At 38.4% G+C, this 20,835-nt stretch overlaps 1 protein-coding gene across 2 annotated transcripts in view; it reads left to right on the top strand.

The window, feature by feature from the left end:
* Window positions 1-434: 434 nt before the first annotated feature.
* syt6 (synaptotagmin 6) overlaps window positions 435-20,835 on the top strand; it is a 189,642-nt gene continuing 169,241 nt past the window's right edge. Inside the window, exon 1 of one of the 2 annotated variants that reach the window (XM_062978667.1) lies at window positions 435-1,197. In XM_062978667.1, the coding sequence (XP_062834737.1) occupies window positions 1,056-1,197 (142 nt within the window). In that variant the 5' untranslated portion in view covers window positions 435-1,055. The remainder of the gene's footprint in view (window positions 1,198-20,835) is intronic. The other variant, XM_062978669.1, reaches the window with a different exon arrangement.

The following is a 20,835-nucleotide window of genomic DNA, read 5'->3' as shown; positions in this document are numbered from 1 at the left end:
CCGGAATTAGAACGTGCTATTATTTTACACCAATTCCTCATGATCCTGCAAAATTATGTTAACAGGTAATTATGTGACACTATATGTTCAGTAGCATTGTTCCACACACCCACTTAGTTATAATCCATGAGAATAGGGCCGCAGCCCCCTTATCATCCCTTATGTTGTTAGACTTGCTTCTTCTTCTTCTTCCTCCTCCTCCTCCTCCTCTCTTCCACTTCAGATTTCATTTCTACTGAGTATTGTTCTAATTGCCCATTATGGGATTATTGCTCATGCCTGACAATTGGCACTTCCTCTACGTGCAGATTGGTTGCACAGCCTGATCTGGCAGTAGGAGCCCAGAAGTGGTACTGTAAATTAAAACAATGATCTAATTACTGAGCACAAAACAGGGCTGGCGCCCTATTAGCAATCTGCAGTTTAGCATGTTAGGGCTGAAATAAGCCAATAAATAAAACCTGTTCCCTCCCTTGTGCTGGAAACAGCATGTCTAGTAACCAATGGTGTTGCTCAGCTTCAGCTCTGTGTTGTGACAAGCTGTTTTGCTGCGCTGGAGGATTTCAATGCTCTCTCTCCCACCACCCCACCTTGCATGAGCTCCAGAGAGAGCTTTACTGCTTTGTACAAGTGTCTGGCAATGCCTGTTCTACCACCACCTGGAAGGGAAGGCATGAAGAGGTTAAAGAGCTTCTTTGGAATTTGGCTTTGAAAACTATGCAAGGAGAGAGTCAAAGTGTATTGGAGAGGACGAACCTTGTGCAGCACACATCTTGGCAGTAAATACAGCTCCCTGATATCAGATGCAACAAGGCAATCACAAGGTGTCGGTAGCAAGCGGTGGTTTGTTGAAAGTGGCATCAAGGTGGCACGGGCTCAGCACAGAGCTCAGCCTACATCTCTTGGGAGTGGCCTTCAGGACAGTGAGGTGCCTGAATGACCCCAGGCACTAATGGACTCCTGGACTGTGTGACACCTTGAAAGTGCTGCTGTTGTTCCACTGGAATCTTTCCTAGTCGGCCAGGTAGGAGGCAAAAGGAGATGCAGCTTGGGAAATGACCGCCACGAAAGAGGAAATCCATTGTCAGGCGGCAGCTCGGATTGTCACAGACTTGTGCCGCCAGAAAAGCTTACCTCAGTTGGACCCAGACACCTGCAAGCAGTTCATCTTCCCAGACCTGAGTAGTCCTGAGCCAGGTACAGTGCCCCCTGTTCTGTAGGGGAGGGCTTTCCTCTTAATTGACTAAAGAGACTGTGGGAGAAGAGGTCTGGTCCCCCTCCTTTCCTTCCAAAGAGAATGAACCTTGCTCAAATCTCCTCCTTTCTCCCTTGATTATATAGATATTTGCCTTCATCTTATTCTGTCCCTTGTAGCTGTGTGTTGTTGGAAAGTTGGATGAAACCTGTTGAAAGCTGCAAGTTTTTTGTAAGGAAGGCAAGCAGGGATAGAAGTGGGAAGGGAGAGTATGTGATGTGGGCAGAGATTAAAACCATGAGCAGGGGGGTGTTGTTTCTGGTACTGAAGTTTTTGATTTTCATCCTCTCTGTACTTCCAAAACCTTTGTCAGAGAATTGTGCCCCAACAAATTCATCTACATTTTTGTAAGGTTCAGTGCCTGGTCAAGAGCAAAATTGCCTTAAAAGGAACTCGAGGGCAGCAGGAGGGTAATCATAGAGCAATAGTTGAAATACTTTCTCCCTGTTTAAAAAGTGTAAGAAGAGAATTCGTTAATCTGAGGAAGTTGTTAGATGTGAGAATAGAACTAAACTGAGATCACATGTACTTTGTGTGTGTGTGTTTGTTTGAAAAGGGTATTTGTTTATTTGATTACTCAGTGTTTAATGTAAATAAATAAAAGTATTTACAATTAAATGAGCATCCCACCATGGGAGAAATAGAGTGTCTTGTTAATTTGTCACGGACTTGTTTACATCAGATGTTTATATCAGATGATGGAACTGAACATAGCTTAACTTGTGATGGTGAAAACAGTCAGGGTTTTTTGTTTTTAACCCATGCCAGACTGTAGTGTTATTCCATGTCTGGTTACTATTCAAACTAAGGAATAGAAAACCATTTCATACCCTGGTTTAGAATTTATAGCAGAAGATATACATTCCACATCATTAATGGCATTTAGCTGTGACAGGTAAAGGAAAGGAAACATTCCTCATTATTGGGATGCTTGAGGCAGAAAGCTGTTATCTTGATGTCGTGCCCTGTTTGTGATTTGTCCAAGTGGTTATTTGCCATCCACTTTTGGGAACATAATGAAGTCTGATCCAGCAACTGCCATCCAATAGGGTTTATCTTACATTCCACACACAATGGTATCTCAGTTGCACTCTAGATTTTCTTCTGTGATCTATATATTTTATTGGAATAATGATTATTCACCCTAGAGGACCAGGGAGAGTTCTGTAACATCTCTATGTACAAGGATACAGATGTATATGCTTGTTGAGTATATGTTCCAATAAAAATTGAACATAGTTCTGCACGAGAGTTCAGTTATTGAAATTGTCTTCTCTGTGCCCTTAAGAAAGATTTGCTGTGCAACTATTGGAGTCTGACTTTCACCCATAAGGCAAAAATGATATCTTTTTATTGCTTCATGGATTATTATAGTATTTTTTCTAATGTGCCAACAAAACATTTACAGGCTTTGACACAGATCTGGATCCCTGTAACCTACTGAGCACAAATTGAATAGAGAGGGTGGGAAGAAAAGGTGGACTCATGTTTGTCACTGACTAATCCTAGATGGGTAGAGTACTTGCAGCTGCGTTTTACTCAGTCATGAAGGATTTGGGCTTTGCAGATACCAAACTGCCTTTGTCCTCTTTGAAAAGTGCAGAGTAATAATAGAAGTGAACATCAACATTCAGAAGGGCTGCTGAGATGTAGCCTTGATGCCAATAAATCCTGTTCATGAAGCATCAGAATGTGTTGTGGTAAATGTTTAAAAGCTTTCTCTGGAATGTTTTCCCCCCCAATAAACAAAGTTGGGAGAACTTTACAAACTTTTTATTTTTAACCTGCTCACCTAGACCCTTATTCTCACGAATTGCTCTGTATCATTGCAGACTGCCAGCTATCAGGATGGCTGCTGTGATTTCAGCAGGAATAACCTGATTTCTGAGGCTTATGCTGGATATAGCAATGCCATTTCCTTAGAGCAAAAAGTCAGTCTGCTGTTACCAACATAGAACAAACAATGTCCTAATTTATATAAGCCCCTTGCCAAATGTTCCATGTGTAATTTGCTAGGGATGAATCATCATTACCTGTGTTGAAATATCAACTTGTTCTGCTTATGATAGTTTGGCAAATTACAAATCCAGTGACATTCTTTTTGAAAGCTATGTATATATTTATTTTATTTATAAGATTAATTAATTGCTCTTTAGTCAGTGCTTTCAAGACTGTAGCAATAGCAATCTCTGTTACTACAGCATTGTCTTAGATTTGGGAGGTAGAACAATTTCCCAGGCTTCCCGATACTTCAGAGTATTCCAAATTGAGCAGAGAGAAGTTTTCCATCACTATTTGTTTTCCTGCTTTGTTGAGTAGAAATAAGCTCTTAAATCTTGTATACTAGAATACTATAGTGCCTTCAAATGACCTGGAATCAGAGTCTGTGTTAGAAGATGCCACAAAAAGAACTGGGCAATCTGAGCAGGAAAGAGAGAAAGATGACTATATTAAGAACAGATGATATGGAAATGTGCACATCTTAGTAGTAAAAAAGCTCAGTTAACAGCTTATATTTTCTGTGTTCAGCTCTGAAACCTTGCCACTTCCACCTCTGTAACCTTGCAAACTTCAACTCAACCTCCTGACCCATAGGTTCTGTCTGTTTCACTCTCCCATTGACCCCTGAAAATGTCAGTTAATGATGATTAGCCCTGGTTTTTTTTGCAAGAATTCCCTCTCTCCCTCGTGCCTGAGCTGCTGAAATGGCAGCATCCCAGCACCAAAGTTATAGATACATGGCTTTCTTGGCCAGCTTCTTTGGAAATTACATGTTTCAGAGCTGCTTTTACTCAGGATGCTTTATTCACAACAACGTTTCAGGTGAAAGAAGCCATGGAATATGTACTAAACCACTGTCTATCTTTGTTGCCCATGGCACAAGTGAGCGAGAACAAACATGTGCCCAACAGCCAGCCATACTATTAATAGCCAAAAAACCCTTCTTGCTTGCTTGCTTAAATCAGAAGAAATCATGTGATTTTCTCCCAATGTGGGACCCAAGGTGGCTCACAACATCAGTTAAGAGCACAGCTAAAATCAGTTGTATTGGCAAAAGTGAAAATAAAAAATGAACTAAACTATTTGGTTGAAATACTACTAATTTTTTTTTAAAGTCCAAAAGCATTTAAGAAGCACTGGCTGATATGATTCAGGTCGAGTATAAGCCGACCTGAATATAAGCCGAGGCACCTAATTTTACCACAAAAAACTGGGAAAACATTGACTCCAGTATAAGCCGAGGGTGGTAAATTTCAGAAATAAAAATAGATACCAATAAAATTACATTAATTGAGGCATCAGTAGGTTAAATGTTTTTGAATATTTATATAAAGCTCAAATTTAAGATAAGACTGTCCAACTCTGATCAAATCATTATTCTCATCTTCTTCAATGTAAATGTGCTTATGTATACTTTTAATAATAATACAGTAAAATAATACATGTAATAATAATAATAAATACATGTAATAATAAATAGAGTAAAATAATAAATGCAATAATAATAATAATAATAAGATCAGAGTGAAATAATAAATGTATCAATAATAATAATAAAAATAGAGTAAAATAAATGTAACAGTAGCAACAATAATAGAGAAAAATAATAAATGTAACAATACCAATAATAATAGAGAAAAGTAATGAATGTACCATATATTCTTGAGTATAAGCTGACCCAAATATAAGCCAACTAGCACCCTCACCCGAGTATAAGCTGAGGGGGGCTTTTTCAGACTTAAAAAAGGGCTGAAAAACTAGGCTTATACTCGAGTATATACAGTACTTCCTTTCCTATTCAGACTAATTTTCTTCTATTTTTGCAGGCTTTGGCAAAGGCATGTGGAAATGAGTAGAACAGAAAAATGCATAGCATTTGCATGAGGAGCCCCCGGTGGTGCAGCGGATTAAACTGCTGAGCTGCTGAACTAGCTGACCAAAAGGTTGGTGGTTCGAATCCAGGGAACGGGATGAGCTCCTGCTGTTAGCCCCAGCTTCTGCCAAACTAGTAGTTCAAAAACAGGCAAATGTGAGTAGATCAATAGGTACCATTCTGGTGGGAAGGTAACGGCACTCCATGCAGTCATGCAGGCCACATGACCTTGGAAGTGTCTATGGACAACACCGGCTATTCGGCTTAGAAATGGAGATGAGCACTAACCTCCAGAGTTGGCCACGACTAGACTTAATGTCAGGGGGAAACCTTTGTGATGAAAAATTCCCCTCCCTTTGAATTGTATGTAAACCAGAGGAAGGCTGAATAAATGGTCCTTGTGACTACTCATGACCTAAGGACCAGTGCTATTAAGGTGCAATTTCTTGCTAATCCCTTGGCTGTACTCAAGGCAATTACCATTAACCATAAACCAGAAGTTTTTAATTGACATCAGAAAAGATGTTCATTCAGTAGGACTTACTTATGAGGAAACATTACTAAAGCAATTTGGCCATAAGGCCTTGGTGCATAATATATTGTTATATTAAGTGCCATGCCTAACCTCCAATTTAATCCCCTTTAGCTAATTGCAGAAAAGCAATATCTCAGTTGCACTAAGAGTTCTAGTCTGGAAGCAACCACAGTCTTTTTAGCTCTGTCTTAGTCAATGGTCCTCCTCATTGACTAACTGCTATTGTTCTCTAAACAGTACTTTGGACAGCTTCACTTTCTATCCTACATTGTTCTATTGCTTGGTGAGCACCATCGGTGAAAGCATCTAAAAATCTTTAAGCTCTTCCCTCGCAGCCCCTATACAAATGGACCTGTCAAATTCACCCAGGGATCAACTGCATTCTTCTACAATTGCCTGCTGTGTTTTTCAAATAAAAGTATTGCACCTGTAAAGAAGAGCACAGAGCCGTATAATATGATCATACTCATTGTTTGCAAAAGCTACAGAAATAAGATATAAGGCCATGAAACATCTTGAAATCTTTCATTCCAGGATACTATTAATATAATCCATTTTTCAATGAATCTGTTCTTCTTTTGTTTACATATAACAGGTCGGTTCAGTTAGTCATTCCATAATCTGAATATGGATATGTTTACAGTGAGCCCTCCACATTCACTTTCACAGGAGGTCACATGCAGGATCTCCTGTGAAAGTGAGAAAATTGTGATTAAAAGAGCACTATTTTTTAATCTGAGGGAACACCTCTCTAGGATTCTCTAGATCACCCATACACTTGTACCACAAATGCCCAGAGAAGTGTTCTCTCTACGAATCTCTAGATCCTCCTCACTTTGATCACTGTCCACTGAGAAGCAATGTATACATGTAGAATTGCTAATAAACAGGTAAGTAATTTAAGACTAAATTCTTTGAACTGTTCTTTATGTACTCCCATGTGATGAATGGAACAGAGATGAATGGAAAATTATAGTCCTGTGTTTCCTAAAATCTGTTTCTGGTGAAATAATACTCAAGGACATCAGAAGTAAAACTGGCAGTAATAGAGAGCTGGGGTTTGAAGAAAGATCAAGGATTGTGAAGGAAAAGTCATTGCCAATGAGTAGGTAATGCAAGTAGGAGACAATGGGCCTCCTAACTATTCTGTAGGAATTTATATTAAGCACTGCTTATATTCAGTGAGAGTTATCCCTTAATTTTATAAACAGTGTCCCATGAAACATAGTGGCAGCACAATTATTGCAGGGAAGCAAAAGTTGAAGTAAAGTTTGAAGGCACTTGATGTGGGTTGCTGTGAGTTTTCTGGGCTGTATGACCATGTTCCAGAAACATACAGCCTGGAAAACTCACAGCAACTCAGTGATTTTGGCCATGAAAGCCTTTGACAACACATCTGATGTGGTTTTAAAGAAGGTTTTTTGCAAGAAAGACTCTGTGACCCTCAAGGCAACTGGATTTCCATGGCACAGATCACAGAAACAGTAGAAACAAAAATACAATCAGTATCCAGGGCTATACATGACTGATGAAGAGGAGAAAATGAAGACAAGACTGTTTTATTATCTAAAACAGGGAAATAAATAAATTCCAGAGGGCTGTGTAACACTAAAGTGGTTAACATAAACATTTGATGCTTACTGTGACCCAAATGATACCACAGAGAGAATGGTTTTCTCCCAAAACCAGGAGGAAGAGAAGAGGAAATTATCAGATCTCTAAGGACTCTGGTATCCACAAATAACTTTGGGAGATAAAAACTTCCCTAATCGGGTATAGGGCTTTGTGGAACTTTGTCTTGATATAGAGAACACTAAGAAAAATAGAACTCACCCAGAAAAACATCATTAGATTATATTAAATTGATTTACAAGAGGACCAGAGCTGGCTAAACAAAAGCTGAAAATAATCACATCAGTTACAAGTAAAGAATAGGACTGGAAAGAACATTGGGCAATAATAATTGGTCAAAAACATGTTTCTCAAGTGCTGGGAACCCCCAAGGAGAAGAATTCTGAATATTTACAGAATTCTGTGCAAAATTTGTACACAGTGATGGCATGTTGCACAGAAAATAACATGTCTCTTTGGGTGAGAAGGGCGGCATAGAATTGATGGAAATAAAACAACCTTTTCTGTACAGGGGGGTCAGACTGGATTGCCTTTGTGGTCTCTTTTTTAATTCTATGATTAATACATTTTTATGCATAAAGTCCTGTTTGCCATGTAGACAATGATGTTTTATATGCACCTCCTCCCACAGAAATTATGTGTGGGTTTTTTTAATGTATTACATTCTTAACCATATAATATTGATCCCAAATTACTCTGCAGGGTTGCCAGAGAGGTCAGAATCAAGCAAAGCTATTCACAGTTTGGGATGGCAAGAATAGATTTTGACATGTGGCCAATTATCTGACAACCTTTAGCTCACTGTTTGGTAGATATTGCTGTTTAAATATCATTAGGGATCAGCCTTAACTTTGCAGGTTTCCAGTGGAAGCTGCTCTATGAACTGGAAGTGGCTGATAATGTTTTAGTTGCATCAGAAGGAGATGACAGGAAGGGGACATTTTTGGATGGTGACAGCAAACTATAGCAACTTGTCTGAAGATGCTTGTAAAGGAACAGTGAACTGAAAGCTGACAAAAGACAGCTATCCAGGTTTAGCCATCGAAGTTTTGCTTCTTGGATAGTTACTTTAAAATTTGGACTAAAATCCAGAATGGCAGAGTAACCCCAAGCCATCACAGCATAACCTCTGTGTTGATGACACCCTTCCATAACACATTTGATAAAAAATAGAAACCACCATACTACTTTGTTTGTGTATACTATGTATTTTCGCTCTAAGAGCCAGCCCGCCCACCTTCCTTCCTTCCTTCCTTCCTTCCTTCCTTCCTTCCTTCCTTCCTTCCTTCCTTCCTTCCTTCCTTCCTTCCTTCCAATACGGTTTTCCTGCTTCTTGGAAGGGGGTTGGACTAGATGACCCACGAGGTCTCTTCCAACTCTGTGATTCTATGATTTCTTTCTTCCTTCCATACTAGAAAAGGTTTTTTGCCCATCACCCATTTTCTGTACTGAAAATTGATTGATGTCTACTTTTATGTGTGAGAAAACACAAGCTTTTATGTGGATGGAGTAACCAGTTGAACTGTAAACCCTTTTTACTGTGTATACCTGTTTTCTGCTTATTTTTTATTTATGGTGTGGATTGCACAGGAATCTACACCATTATCATTTGTATCTGCAAATAAATCATGTTTCTGCATTACTGCATAGGCTTTGACTAGGTGTTTGCTTGGTACTTTGTGACCTCAGAAAATATTTATTTTCATGGCCACTTGACTCTTCCTCCCAGTGCACATTGCAAATAGGTCATCACTATTCTTCAGAAGCACAGAGCATGATTTTGTATGCCTCCAGACAACCTAAGTTTGTGATGACTTACACAATCAAGCTTGTACTCTTTTGTTACATATTCTATTTCCCTGTATGGTTTGGGAAGTAGAAAGAAAGTGGATTTCTTGTCTAGGAACATTTAATCTGTATCTTATGATCCTGGTGCTATTGAAAATACGAATGCATAACTTACAGAGTTACAAAAGCATCTCACCATTCTGAACAGAAGCTGCAATACACTTAAGTCTCCTGGATCTATTGGTAGTTTTTAAAAGACTCATAAAGTGAGGGAGCTTTTTGGGTGGCTGGTCTATTTTGTCCCTCTCTGCAGTTCCAGGAAATCAGGTCTTGGTTAAAGAACTCAGGAAAGACCCATGCACCAATATTCTTGACACCAGAATGTTTGGCTACCTGAGTGAGCTAGAAGGGCAAAAGAAAAAGAGCATTTGTATAGTGAGCTGAATACAACCAACTCAAATCGGCTAGCACATTTACTATGATGATAAGAATCTTCCTTGAATGGTATCTTTAATTCTCTCCTGTGTTATCTGAGTCTGCATATAGCATAATTCCCACTAATAATTTCCCACACGGAACAACCAGGAGGCAATCAGTTGCAATCTTGTACAGTGGGTCAACAAATCCATTGGGGTTTGGTTCAAGGACTGCCCATGGATACCAAAATTTGTAGTTGCTCAAGTCCCATTGTGTGTGTGTGTGTAGGTGTAGTAAGATGGCACCCCTTGTACAAAATGGCAAAAAATACCAGTGTTTGTTTTTGGACTTAATTTGCATGGGGAATATATTCAAGTCACAGATAGTTGAATCCATGGATACAGTATCTCTGGATATGTAGGGCTGACTCTATTCAGTGCCTATAGGGCAAAACAGAAAGTGGAATCTATCAGAATAGGACAAGCAGGGACTTTGCAAAAAATGTTCTTCACAAGCAAGGCACAAAGCTTTATCTTCTCTAAAAATCAGGTTATTGTCAAGTTGAAGTTGGTCAGCCTATTATTGATGTGTAGCAACTATAATGAGAATCACAGAAATAACTAAAAACAGTGACCTGGATCCAGAATTGATGAAGAACTCATGCAGCGATGCCCTTCTAACTTCTCCACCCCTCTTCCTCTGAGAACCTGTTGCTATTATTGCATTATTCATTCATGTTCTGTCTTTCCCCTAAAATTGGAAGGTGACTTACAAATGAAAATGGTTACAACATTGATCAAAACATAGAAAAGATCAACCTTAAAATAGAATCAGACCATTAATAATATTCAGAAGAATTAAAACTTTAAAAACTATCAGTTATGAAACCTTGTTGAAATAAAATAAAAATCTTCACTTGCCAATAGAAGGACAGCAAGAATGAGATCCATCCAGACTTCCAGATTTTAGGAAGCAAATTCAAAAGCCTAGGGGGAGCCACTAAGACAGCCCTATCATGTCCTCACCAGCCAAATAGCTGGTGGGAAGGATAAGAGGATCTTAGGGTCCAAGCATAGATTGATTTAGGATTCCTTTGAAAGGTTGTGATATATGTATAGCAATCAGGGAAGCACTAGGAGATGGAAATAAGAACTTACAAAAAAAAATTGAGAACCCACCAGCCAACATAGCCACTGTTTTTATGTGTGTGCAAACACACAATACTGGAGAGAAGAAGGCAGAAATGATGCACCCATTACGAGAATTAACCTTCATTCATACAACTCCATTTTAAAGCTGCTTGAAATTAAGAAGCCATTAGTTTGCTATGTGTCTCCAAGTTGTTTCTGATTTATCCTAAGGATAGCCTAGCATGACGTTTTCTTGGCAAGATTTGTTCAAATGGGTTTGCCATGACTTTACTCTTAGGCTGAGAAAGTGTGATTTGCCCAAAGTCACCCAGTTTGTTTCAATGGTATAGAGAGGATTCAAAACTCAGTCTCCAAAGACCTAATGCTATGCTCAAACCACACTGGCACTTACAGAAGCTATATATTTTCTTTTTAAAGAACAGCTGTTCACATTAAATTACAACATACAGTAGAGTCTCACTTATCCAAGCCTCACATATCCAAGTTTCTGGATTATCCAAGCCATTTTTGTAGTCAATGTTTTCAATATATCGTGATATTTTGGTGCTAAATTCGTAAATACAGTAATTACAACATAACATTACTACGTATTGAACTGCTTTTTCTGTCAAATTTGTTGTAAAACATGATGTTTTGGTGCTTAATTTGTAAAATCATAATCTAATCTGATGTTTAATAGGCTTTTCCTTAATCCCTCCTTATTATCCAAGATATTCGCTTAGCCAAGGTTCTGCCGGCTCATTTAGCTTGGGTAAGTGAGACTCTACTGTACTTAGAGTTGAGTCAAATTACTGGTATTTGTTCTTTTTTTCATGGTCATCAGTTGCAAAATTCACTGATTTGGGGCGCTTTTTTTTTTTTTTGCATGTGTCTTGATAATATTGTGTAATCACTACTGATGCAAGTGCCTTGACAGTATTACATAAGAGAAAAATGAAATTATATGATCACATGGTTTGCTGATTTGCTGTTTGATTCAAGTTATTTCTCTCTTTAAAAACATAAAAAAACAAAATCTGCTCCCACCAATAGCATCACTATGTGGTACATCAGCAGGTAGCACCATTAACATTCCATCCTCTCATCATATGCACTTTTCCACCACACATACAAAAAGCATATTTTGATATTTAGTAAAGTGAGAAATTGAGTGGATAGCTCAATTCTAATCAGCACATTAGTCTGACAAGGATCAGGTAATCCTGTATTAGAATTGGCAAAGACTGAATTCTGTATGCATTTCTAGCCCATACTTAGTTACTGCAGCTGCTTTGTTGGCAGGTACTTATAAGACATATTATTTGGTGGACAACCCATGATTGTAGCCAACAAGGAAAAAAAATCTGCACATAGAAATACTAAAACAGACTTTCCAATTTGGGACCTTCCACTATGCTGAACAATTTGCATTGTGTCACCATTAGGTGCACTAACTGTAGATAATGTAGTCTAATGCAACTGGAAGACGGTTCAGGTCCAGGCTATTTGGCCGACTGCATCCCCTTGTAAGAACTGCCAGGGCCCTGAGATCTTCAGGAGAGGCCCTTCTCTCAGTCCCACCTCCATCTCAATCTCAGTTGGGGGGAACAAGAGAGGGGCCTTCCTTCTCTGGAGCCCCCTTCTTCCCAGGGAAGCCAGAATGGCCCCCTCCCTGCTGTCCTTCCAGCGGCAGGTTAAAACCTTTCTATTCTGGCAGGCTTTTAAAGATGAAGGTCTTTAAGATAATTCAGGGAGTGCTGTGGTTTTAGCTTTGAATATGTAACAAAATGTTTGAACGGTTTTAATGGTCAATCTTTCAATACTATTTTTATTTAATTCTGTATGTTTTTATATTTTAAATGATGTGTTAATGTTTTTACGTTAAGCCACTTTGAGTCCTCTTCTGGGGAAATAAAGTAGGATATAAATAAATATACTGTAGTAATAATAAAAAGACCCTTGGTTGTTGGAGGCTGAACTAGATCATTCACTCTGAAGTTCCATCTTGAAAACCAACCTATGCAATTTAGAAACAATGAAATTATCCAATACATTCAAGTTTGGTTCAGACTTAGATGGCTTAACTGAATTAGGACAGGAGTAAGTATGTTTGGACAGTATTGTGATTGGGCAAATACAAGCAGGGAAAAGGAAGAAAAGGCTGAACAACATTTGAGGGAAATAAGAGGCTTAGAAAAAAGTTAACTGAAGGCAAAGGGAAGGAGGAGGAGAAAGTAATCAAACAAGATAATTCAAAGTGCAAAAATGAGAAGAACTGGCACAAAGAGCGGTATATGTGAACAATGGAATATGTTTGGTGCTTCTTTTGCAAAGTGCTTCTGGGAGGCAGGGGAAAATGTGTGGAAGCTCAGGTGGCTTCTGATGTTCATGACAAAGACAGAGCTGAGTAGTTGGACAGAGGATTTTTGATTGCCACCTCAAGCCACTCAATTCGGGGAGAGGATGAAAGGGAAAACTGAGGCACATGTTGCAATAGCACTTGGTGCAATGCAGGGAAAGTGGAAAGGCACAGAAACAGCATCAGATGAAATGGGGAGGCAACAGGTTTTGAGCAAAACATCTACTCTTTATCTCGTTCCCCTTATTGACAGATTTTCAGGAAGGCCAAGAATTTAGGCTGGGATTTAATTTGGACTTGTCACCTCCGAGCTGCTTATTTCAGCAATAATAAGACAGCTCTGATGTAATGCTGCCAAAGAGACAAATGAGGACTGCAACCTGGTGGTCTGGTTTTCTAATTTGTGCCATAAGTTATACCACTAGGTGTGCATAACAGTGCATGATTGGGCTGGATGACATCACTTCAAACATACAGGGCAAAAGTTCAAATACAATACGATGAATAGGTTAGAATAATATATTTTAAAAACCACTTCCTTGTAAGATTTGCTTTCCAGGCCAAACCCACAGCGAGCTGCTGAAAGAGCATATTTTTCTTATACTAATTTTAAAGTACACTGCTACTCTTATTATTATATATTAGAATGTCTATTATATATTAAGAAATAAAATCAGGCCTTTTTATTTAAGGCCATGTATAGCCATTTGTAACTGATTTCCACTGATTTCCACTGATGCAGGGGACAGAGAGAGGCAGTGTGTAAAGTGAGTCCAACTACACCGCTGCATGAAAGATTGCACATCACATGGCAAAAATGATCAACTCCAGACTCTAATTAAAAAAACCAGCACTGTAATGGAGCAGCAGCAGCAGCAGCTGCCAGTTCTGTTTCTAATGGGCTACCTGTTGTTGTGGAGATAAGATTGACTGTGCCTCTAATAACAATGGGTATTGAGCCATTTCACCCCTGGTGTTTGATATATTTGGGGCAAATCTATTAAGCGAGACATAAATCAAGAAGTGTTCTCAGTTTTCAAATGCATCGATCTATCTGTTTGAGGAGTTTACAAGCCTCATCAGTCTCATCACTGCAGTTTTATGTGCTGAATTGACACTCATGTGTAAAGACTAAACTCAGTATAAGGTACCAAATTCAAGATGGAAGATTTAGTTTAAACATATTTCTTGAATATAAATTAACTGACTTTTGGAAAAATAGGATTTACTCCCATGAAACATGTTTGGGAGCAAGTTGAGCTAATGATAAGAATTACAGATAAAGTGGTCCAGTAATCTCAATCCTGTTAAGTTATCTACATAGGATGCTGTATTGTATTGATTCAGACTGCTGCTGCATCTAGCTTAGCACTGCCAACACAGGCTGGAAGTGCTTCCCAGAGTTTCTGACTAAATTATCATATATATTTGAGTATAAACTGTGTTTTTCAGCCCTTTTTAGGGCTGAAAAAGCTCCCCTTGACTTATACTCAAGTGAGGGTCCTGGCCAGCTTATATTCAGGTCGGCTTATACTCAAGTATATAGGTAGAGTTGGACAATCTTATCTTAAATTACAGTTTTATGTAAATATTCAAAAACATTTAACCTACTGATGCCTCAATTAATGTAATTTTATTGGTATCTATTTTTATTTTTGAAATTTACCAGTAGCTGCTGCATTTCCCACCCTCATCATATAATTGAGTCAATAAGTTTTCCTAGTTTTTTGTGGTAAAAAAAAGGTGCCTTGGTTTATATTCGGGTCAGCTTATACTCGAGTATATACAGTATTTCTTAGCCCTACTTGGAGATTTGAAGCTATTTTCTGATAAACTCTCATCCAGTACTAACCTAACAATACAAATGCATTCAAAACACAAATAGAATCTACCTTAATATAACAGCTACTAATGCAGATCCTAGTCTCTTTTCCTATTGTTCCTCATATTTGCTGCAGTATTTTTCTAGTGGATGCTGCAGCAGCAGTGTTTGCATTAGGTATGCACCAAGCTGTTGCTAGTTACTCTAAATAGATAATTAAGTCAATTAGCAAAACAAGGAACTTAATGAGAGAAAGTTATTGGTATAAACATTTCAGCAAGTGTGTTGCAGAGGGGATTAACTCCTTGACAAATACTCAAGCTGTATTTTGCAAGCCACTTAATATAATATGGCTCCAATTACTATCTCGGGACAAAGGGCTACTCCTGTGTTAAATACACAGGCTTGCAGTCTAATTTAGTGATTTGTAGTGCTATAGCATCACATGCAAATCAATGCATTTAGAGTAATGAAACAACCATTTCAGCATCATTAAATATGAGTGTTATTGGAATACACTATATGGGTGAATGTGAAAAAAATTAAAATTTCCATTGTCTGTCTAAAATTTGTTCTTGTGTGCATTTTTATAGTCTAGAATTAAATTTATAAGTAATGGTATCCTTGAATATTTGGACATTATTCCAAATTTACTTCAATTCTATTTCACCATTTTAGTCTAAAAATGCCTCTGGTTTCAGTCCTCTGAAAGAGGACTGATATCTTTCTTTATAAATATATCTTGGGTGTAAGGGTAATGTCTGAACTAGTTCACAAACTAGTTACAAAAGTATCGCACATATCCATCTTCTGTACTCATGTAATGGTTCTCATCTGAATTTTTTCTGGACTTCAAATTGATGACATCCCAATTCTCCAGAAATAATATATTTACATGGAAATAGCAACTTTTTGTAAGAAGAAATGCCAAGAGGGAAGATACCTGGTACTCTGCTGCTGTATAATCCATGCCCACCCTACAATCAGAAATGAAGAAACCAGACAGAGATGGGAAATCTTGTCCATGTGAAGGATTATGGAACCATGGGAAAACTTAGGTGGATGAAGCTGCCAAAACTGGATGGAGTCAGGTCTAATAGAAATATTTTATAGAAATAACTTTTAATATGTAGCTTTTATAGAGATACAGTTTAATATGTGTTATGTGTAGCATTTTTACAATATTTATGTTTTTAAATTATTCTGTAACCTGCCTCGAGCCATGAGGAGAGGTGGGTAAATAATAATAATAATAATAATAATAATAATAATAATAATAATAATAATAATTTTTTGAATGAAGTCAGAGCTGAAACTTGGAATAGTGTTAAATTTCAAGTGGTGCAACATTTCATACATTTCTTTTCCTTGCTCTTGCCTCAGAGCTCATTTGACTGATGGCGTCAATAGAGACAAATTCTTCACTGCAGTAATATGAGAAAATTGAGTAACACTTCCATTAACTTAAGATAATGTACAACAACCTAAAACAGATTAGCAATAAATTAATATTCCTTTACTTTGGATGCCCTAAATTTTAGGAGAGAGCTGGTGAGATATCTTTCCTACTGTCATTTTAATATAGATGAGGTCTACTGAATCCTTGTCTTCACCTGCTTACATTAAAGGTATGCTAAAGAAGTATGTAACTATTCCATGCGAACCACAGCTTTAGATGCACAGAAAATACATTACTGCAAGGGCAGCTTCCATAGTCCTTGAATGGTTGATGGTATCAGTCAACTGAAGTAAACGAACTGCATATTACCACCACACTAAATCAGTCCCAACAACAAATATGTACATGTTACAACATGTAATGCTACATGTGATTCCATCATTTGACAGTACAGGGCCAATGGAGTTATCATAAGCAGTATAATGTCCAGATTAAGGAAAGTCATTCTATTTTATTTGGTTAGCCCACCCCTGGAACACTAGGCAGTACAGTTCTGAACATCACAAATCAAGAAAAAATATTGACAAGCTGGAACATGTTCAGTGGATGATGGCCAAGATGGTAAAAGGTATGGAAACTAAGTCTTATTAGATGAGCCCTAGTTTGGCAAAGAGAACGTGAGAGGTGATGTGGTAGCCATTTTTAAGTATCCAAAGGAATGTCATGTAGATGATGGAGTGGGCTTGTTTTTGCTGCACTAGAGATTAGCTCACTGGTTAATAGATTTGAACTGCAGGGGACCTTCCATCTAAACATTAAAAAGAGCAGCAGAATAGACTGGTAGTTTTGGAAGATTCCATCTTTGGAGGTTTTTAAACAGGTAGAATGCCCCTCTCCAAGGTAATCTCCTTCAATTTGGTGGTTCTAGGGCTATTTGGTCCTCATGTTTTTTCATACATATTTTAAAAGCAGCCTGTTTGTTTCCTCAGCATTCTATCAATGCCTTCTGACTTTTAATCCAATTTGTTCTGCAACAGTGGCTGCTCAAAAGCACTGAATGAAGAAAGGGTCACATTAATATTAGATCCTGGGGGAATGTCATGTTTGAGAGTTTTTACACTTAAAAGCACTGGGAAGTCCTTCAATTCCTCTGTGCACACAAGCAAAAACACTATAGTGGGGAAAACAATGAACCTGGAAATGTTGTCTGTAGTGACCCCTGCTGAATGCTGGTCCTGGGACTGCATCTCTTCACAGCATTATCCCTTGAGGAAGACCTCAAAGCCTACTGCTTCTGCTGTGTCAGGTTCAACCTGGAGCACTGCTTCAATCAACTACATTTCCCCCATGCACTCTCTTCATGATACCTTTCTAGTAACTGTGATGCAGCTATAGATCTGCTTCATCTAATAGCAAAAATATCTTAAGAACGCATGACCTAGAGCCACTTGTTTACAGATGCCATTTAGATGAGCCATGGATACTTACTCTTTTTTTAAGGCACCCACTTAGTCCACCTCTATGTTTCTGGCACTGTAGTAAATCTTGCCACTTCTCCCAGAGAAATGTGGTTCATGGATCAAGTTATTAGCTCTATCTTTATGCTCAGGAATGCAATGTGAATAGTAGGTCCTTCTGTTTTTCCCTCTTTGATCTGCTTGCCTAGTAGTGACAGTTTATGGAAATCCACCTATCAGGAGAAATAATTGATCACTGCTCTTGCAAGCAAGAAGCCATCAAGATACAATACCATGATTGCCTATCCAATCATATCCATAAAGGCCCCTTCAAGCTCTGGTAAGGCCTTGTCTGTCTTTTATTTACCCTAAAATATAAACCCCAGCAGGTTGAAATCAGCAGGGTAGGAGAGACAAGAAGTGGAAGGCAGATGTTATGTCATATTCTCTTACAATGCTCCACTGGCACATGTCATAATGATGTCAACCAGTTTGTCAAACACTGTGTAGCACACTGAGCTAAGCTCACTTGGTATTCCATCAATGATGGATGCTTCCATGGGAAAAGACAGGTGATGAATCAACTGGAACCTCCCTTTCCTTGATGCCTTCCTAGGCACAATGCCCAAGGGAGACAGCAAGAGTGCATAGATGTGGAGGTGATTGAACAGGCCTGACACTCTATTGCCATTCAATTCTTTTTTATCTATGCCTTTGAGAATCTGAATAGATTCAAAGTCTCTGCCTTTGATGTGCTGACGTGGAAGAGACTCACAGTAAGCACTAGGGGCTTTGGGAGGTATAGAGCAAAACAGGCAGAACTGTCAAGGACAAGTTACATTGGCCTAGCAATATGACACAATCTCTAGCTTGGAAGCCATGCAGTGCCACCAAAGCATTCATCTTTTGATATTTCTTTGAGGAAGAATGAATGATTTTTGATGCTTCAGTTGTTGGGCTGCAATTCCTATCATCTCTAGCCAGCATAGCCAATGGTGAAGAGTGATAGGAACTTCACAACACAAATTATTCACAGCTGACTTTAGGGGGCAATGTTCCTCCTTAAACGGTAGATGAAAGGGCATGGAGACAGATGCAGTTTACACCTTACAGAGACATATGCACAATCAAAAGCCCTAAAAGAGGCAAAGTGCAAGCAATGAACTAATTGTCTGTCACCATTAAACATGTATGTGAGTGCAATTTTACACACATATGTATGGTACCACCTAGGTTAAGTATTTCAGTATTTTAGGGCTTTTACTGAATATGTCTGTTGAAATATTAGCTAGCATCTAGAGTGATAAACTGGTGTAACACCACCACATGCCTTTTTGGGGGTTATTGTGAAGAGAGGAATTCAACACCTCAGCTGCACAGTGATCAAAACTCACCTGGGGAAGAGGGATCAAGAACTTATGTTAACCCTGTTCTGGGTTCCATTTGTAATGTTTTTATTAAAAGTTGTTAGAGTTATAGATTGTAGTGTATATTACTTCAAGTACTTTTAAAATATAGTAAACCACAAGTGATGTGCTTGGGAGCCCTCTTTCTTATTCTGCTCTGCAGGGCCCCAGATCTCCATTGCAATGTCCTCTCCTCATAGGGTCATTGTGTGTTATTGACACACAATACCTGCAACATCAGAGTCTATATCTCTACAAAATTTTGTAGCCCACATACTTTGCTAGTTATAGTAAGACACCCTTAACATGTAGCTTATTCTAAATACACACAAACCTTGAACACAGGCAGCTTAGTAATCTGTCTAGTTGATTCATGTCTTTTGAACCTAAAGAGATAATGCCGGAAGATATTCAGATTGGTTCTTCCCAATGTCTAGACAGTATAATTTGTGCCAGAAGCAAAAATTAATTTCACTTCATGCAGCTTTGTTTTTCTTTCTTTCCTTTTTCTTGTCTTTAAAGGGTAAGACTGTTTTTTAAAAAAAACATGATAAGATTAAATTTCTTTTCTGAAATGCCTGGCTGATAAAAGTAAATGCTTACTGAAGGCCAGAGCAACTTAGTGATCAATGAAAGCCAATGAGCAACCTTTTCGGTCTGTAGTGCAAACCATCTATGGCATGGAAGTTATTTATAATTTTCCTTCATGAGGATACAGTCACAAAATTTCTAAAAAGTGGATTGTAAAATATCATGCCTGGCCGCAGTCTGAATTTATGATGGCACCTATGCCACAGCCCACTGTGTTCTCTGAACTATATAGCCTTGTGTATAGCCAGATCTCACCATATCTTGGATATTCCCATGTATCAGCCTAGCCATTGATATGACCTGTCATATGTGGTTTTGACAGGGGAACAGCATGCAAAGAGATGGATGATGGTATTAAACTTGATTGCTATGCATTATTATGATTCATGTTAGCCTAGGGCTTCACATTTCTGAAAGAGATGATGTACCTCAGGCAGGAATCAGTGACGAAGGCAGAATTTATTAAGGCATGAGAATAAGTGAAGAATCCTGCTTGGTCAGACCAAAGGTCTGTTTAGGATGCACAATCTCCCCCTCTCCCCTCAGTGCCTCTAGGAAGCTCATAAGCTCTTGCTATTGCTCCCCAGCAACTGGCATTTGCTAATGATATGAGGCTTTTGAAGATGGTAGCTCCATAAGAAAGTATTAGCTATTGCGTACTAGTAATTCCTTTTAGCAAGCATATACAATAGTAACCATCACCACATCTTAAGACAATGAACCTCAAAAAATGTTTATGTTCTGGCATTGGCTGCCTTCCAGTTCTATTGGTTCTTATGTAATAAAAGAGAGAGAAGACTCTATATTTGCTACCTGCATCCCATGCAAACTTTGATAAACTTTCATCATAGGTATAGATGTTATTCTGTAGTGAGGAATGTGTGCCTATCCAGAGTTCAGTCGTAACCAATAAAACCAGTTGTAAGGGACTGTGGTAGTTGTCACAGGAGAACATCAAGAAGGATACACATTTCCCATTCTCAACGTAATGTCTATTTTTTTTTCAGAAATAACACATCAGATGCAAACATAACAGCAATAATTAGACAGAATGTACTCATCCAACTCAAAAAACATAATACACACGCCTTCGTCGGATCTAGGGTTTTACAATGTATCATTTCCAATTTGAGATGCACATCATTTTCTTCACTGCATAACCTGCAAATG

This window comes from Anolis carolinensis, chromosome 4, assembly GCF_035594765.1.
Source record: "Anolis carolinensis isolate JA03-04 chromosome 4, rAnoCar3.1.pri, whole genome shotgun sequence".
Lineage (NCBI taxonomy): Eukaryota > Metazoa > Chordata > Lepidosauria > Squamata > Dactyloidae > Anolis > Anolis carolinensis.
This window is presented reverse-complemented; position numbering and strand designations above follow the sequence as displayed.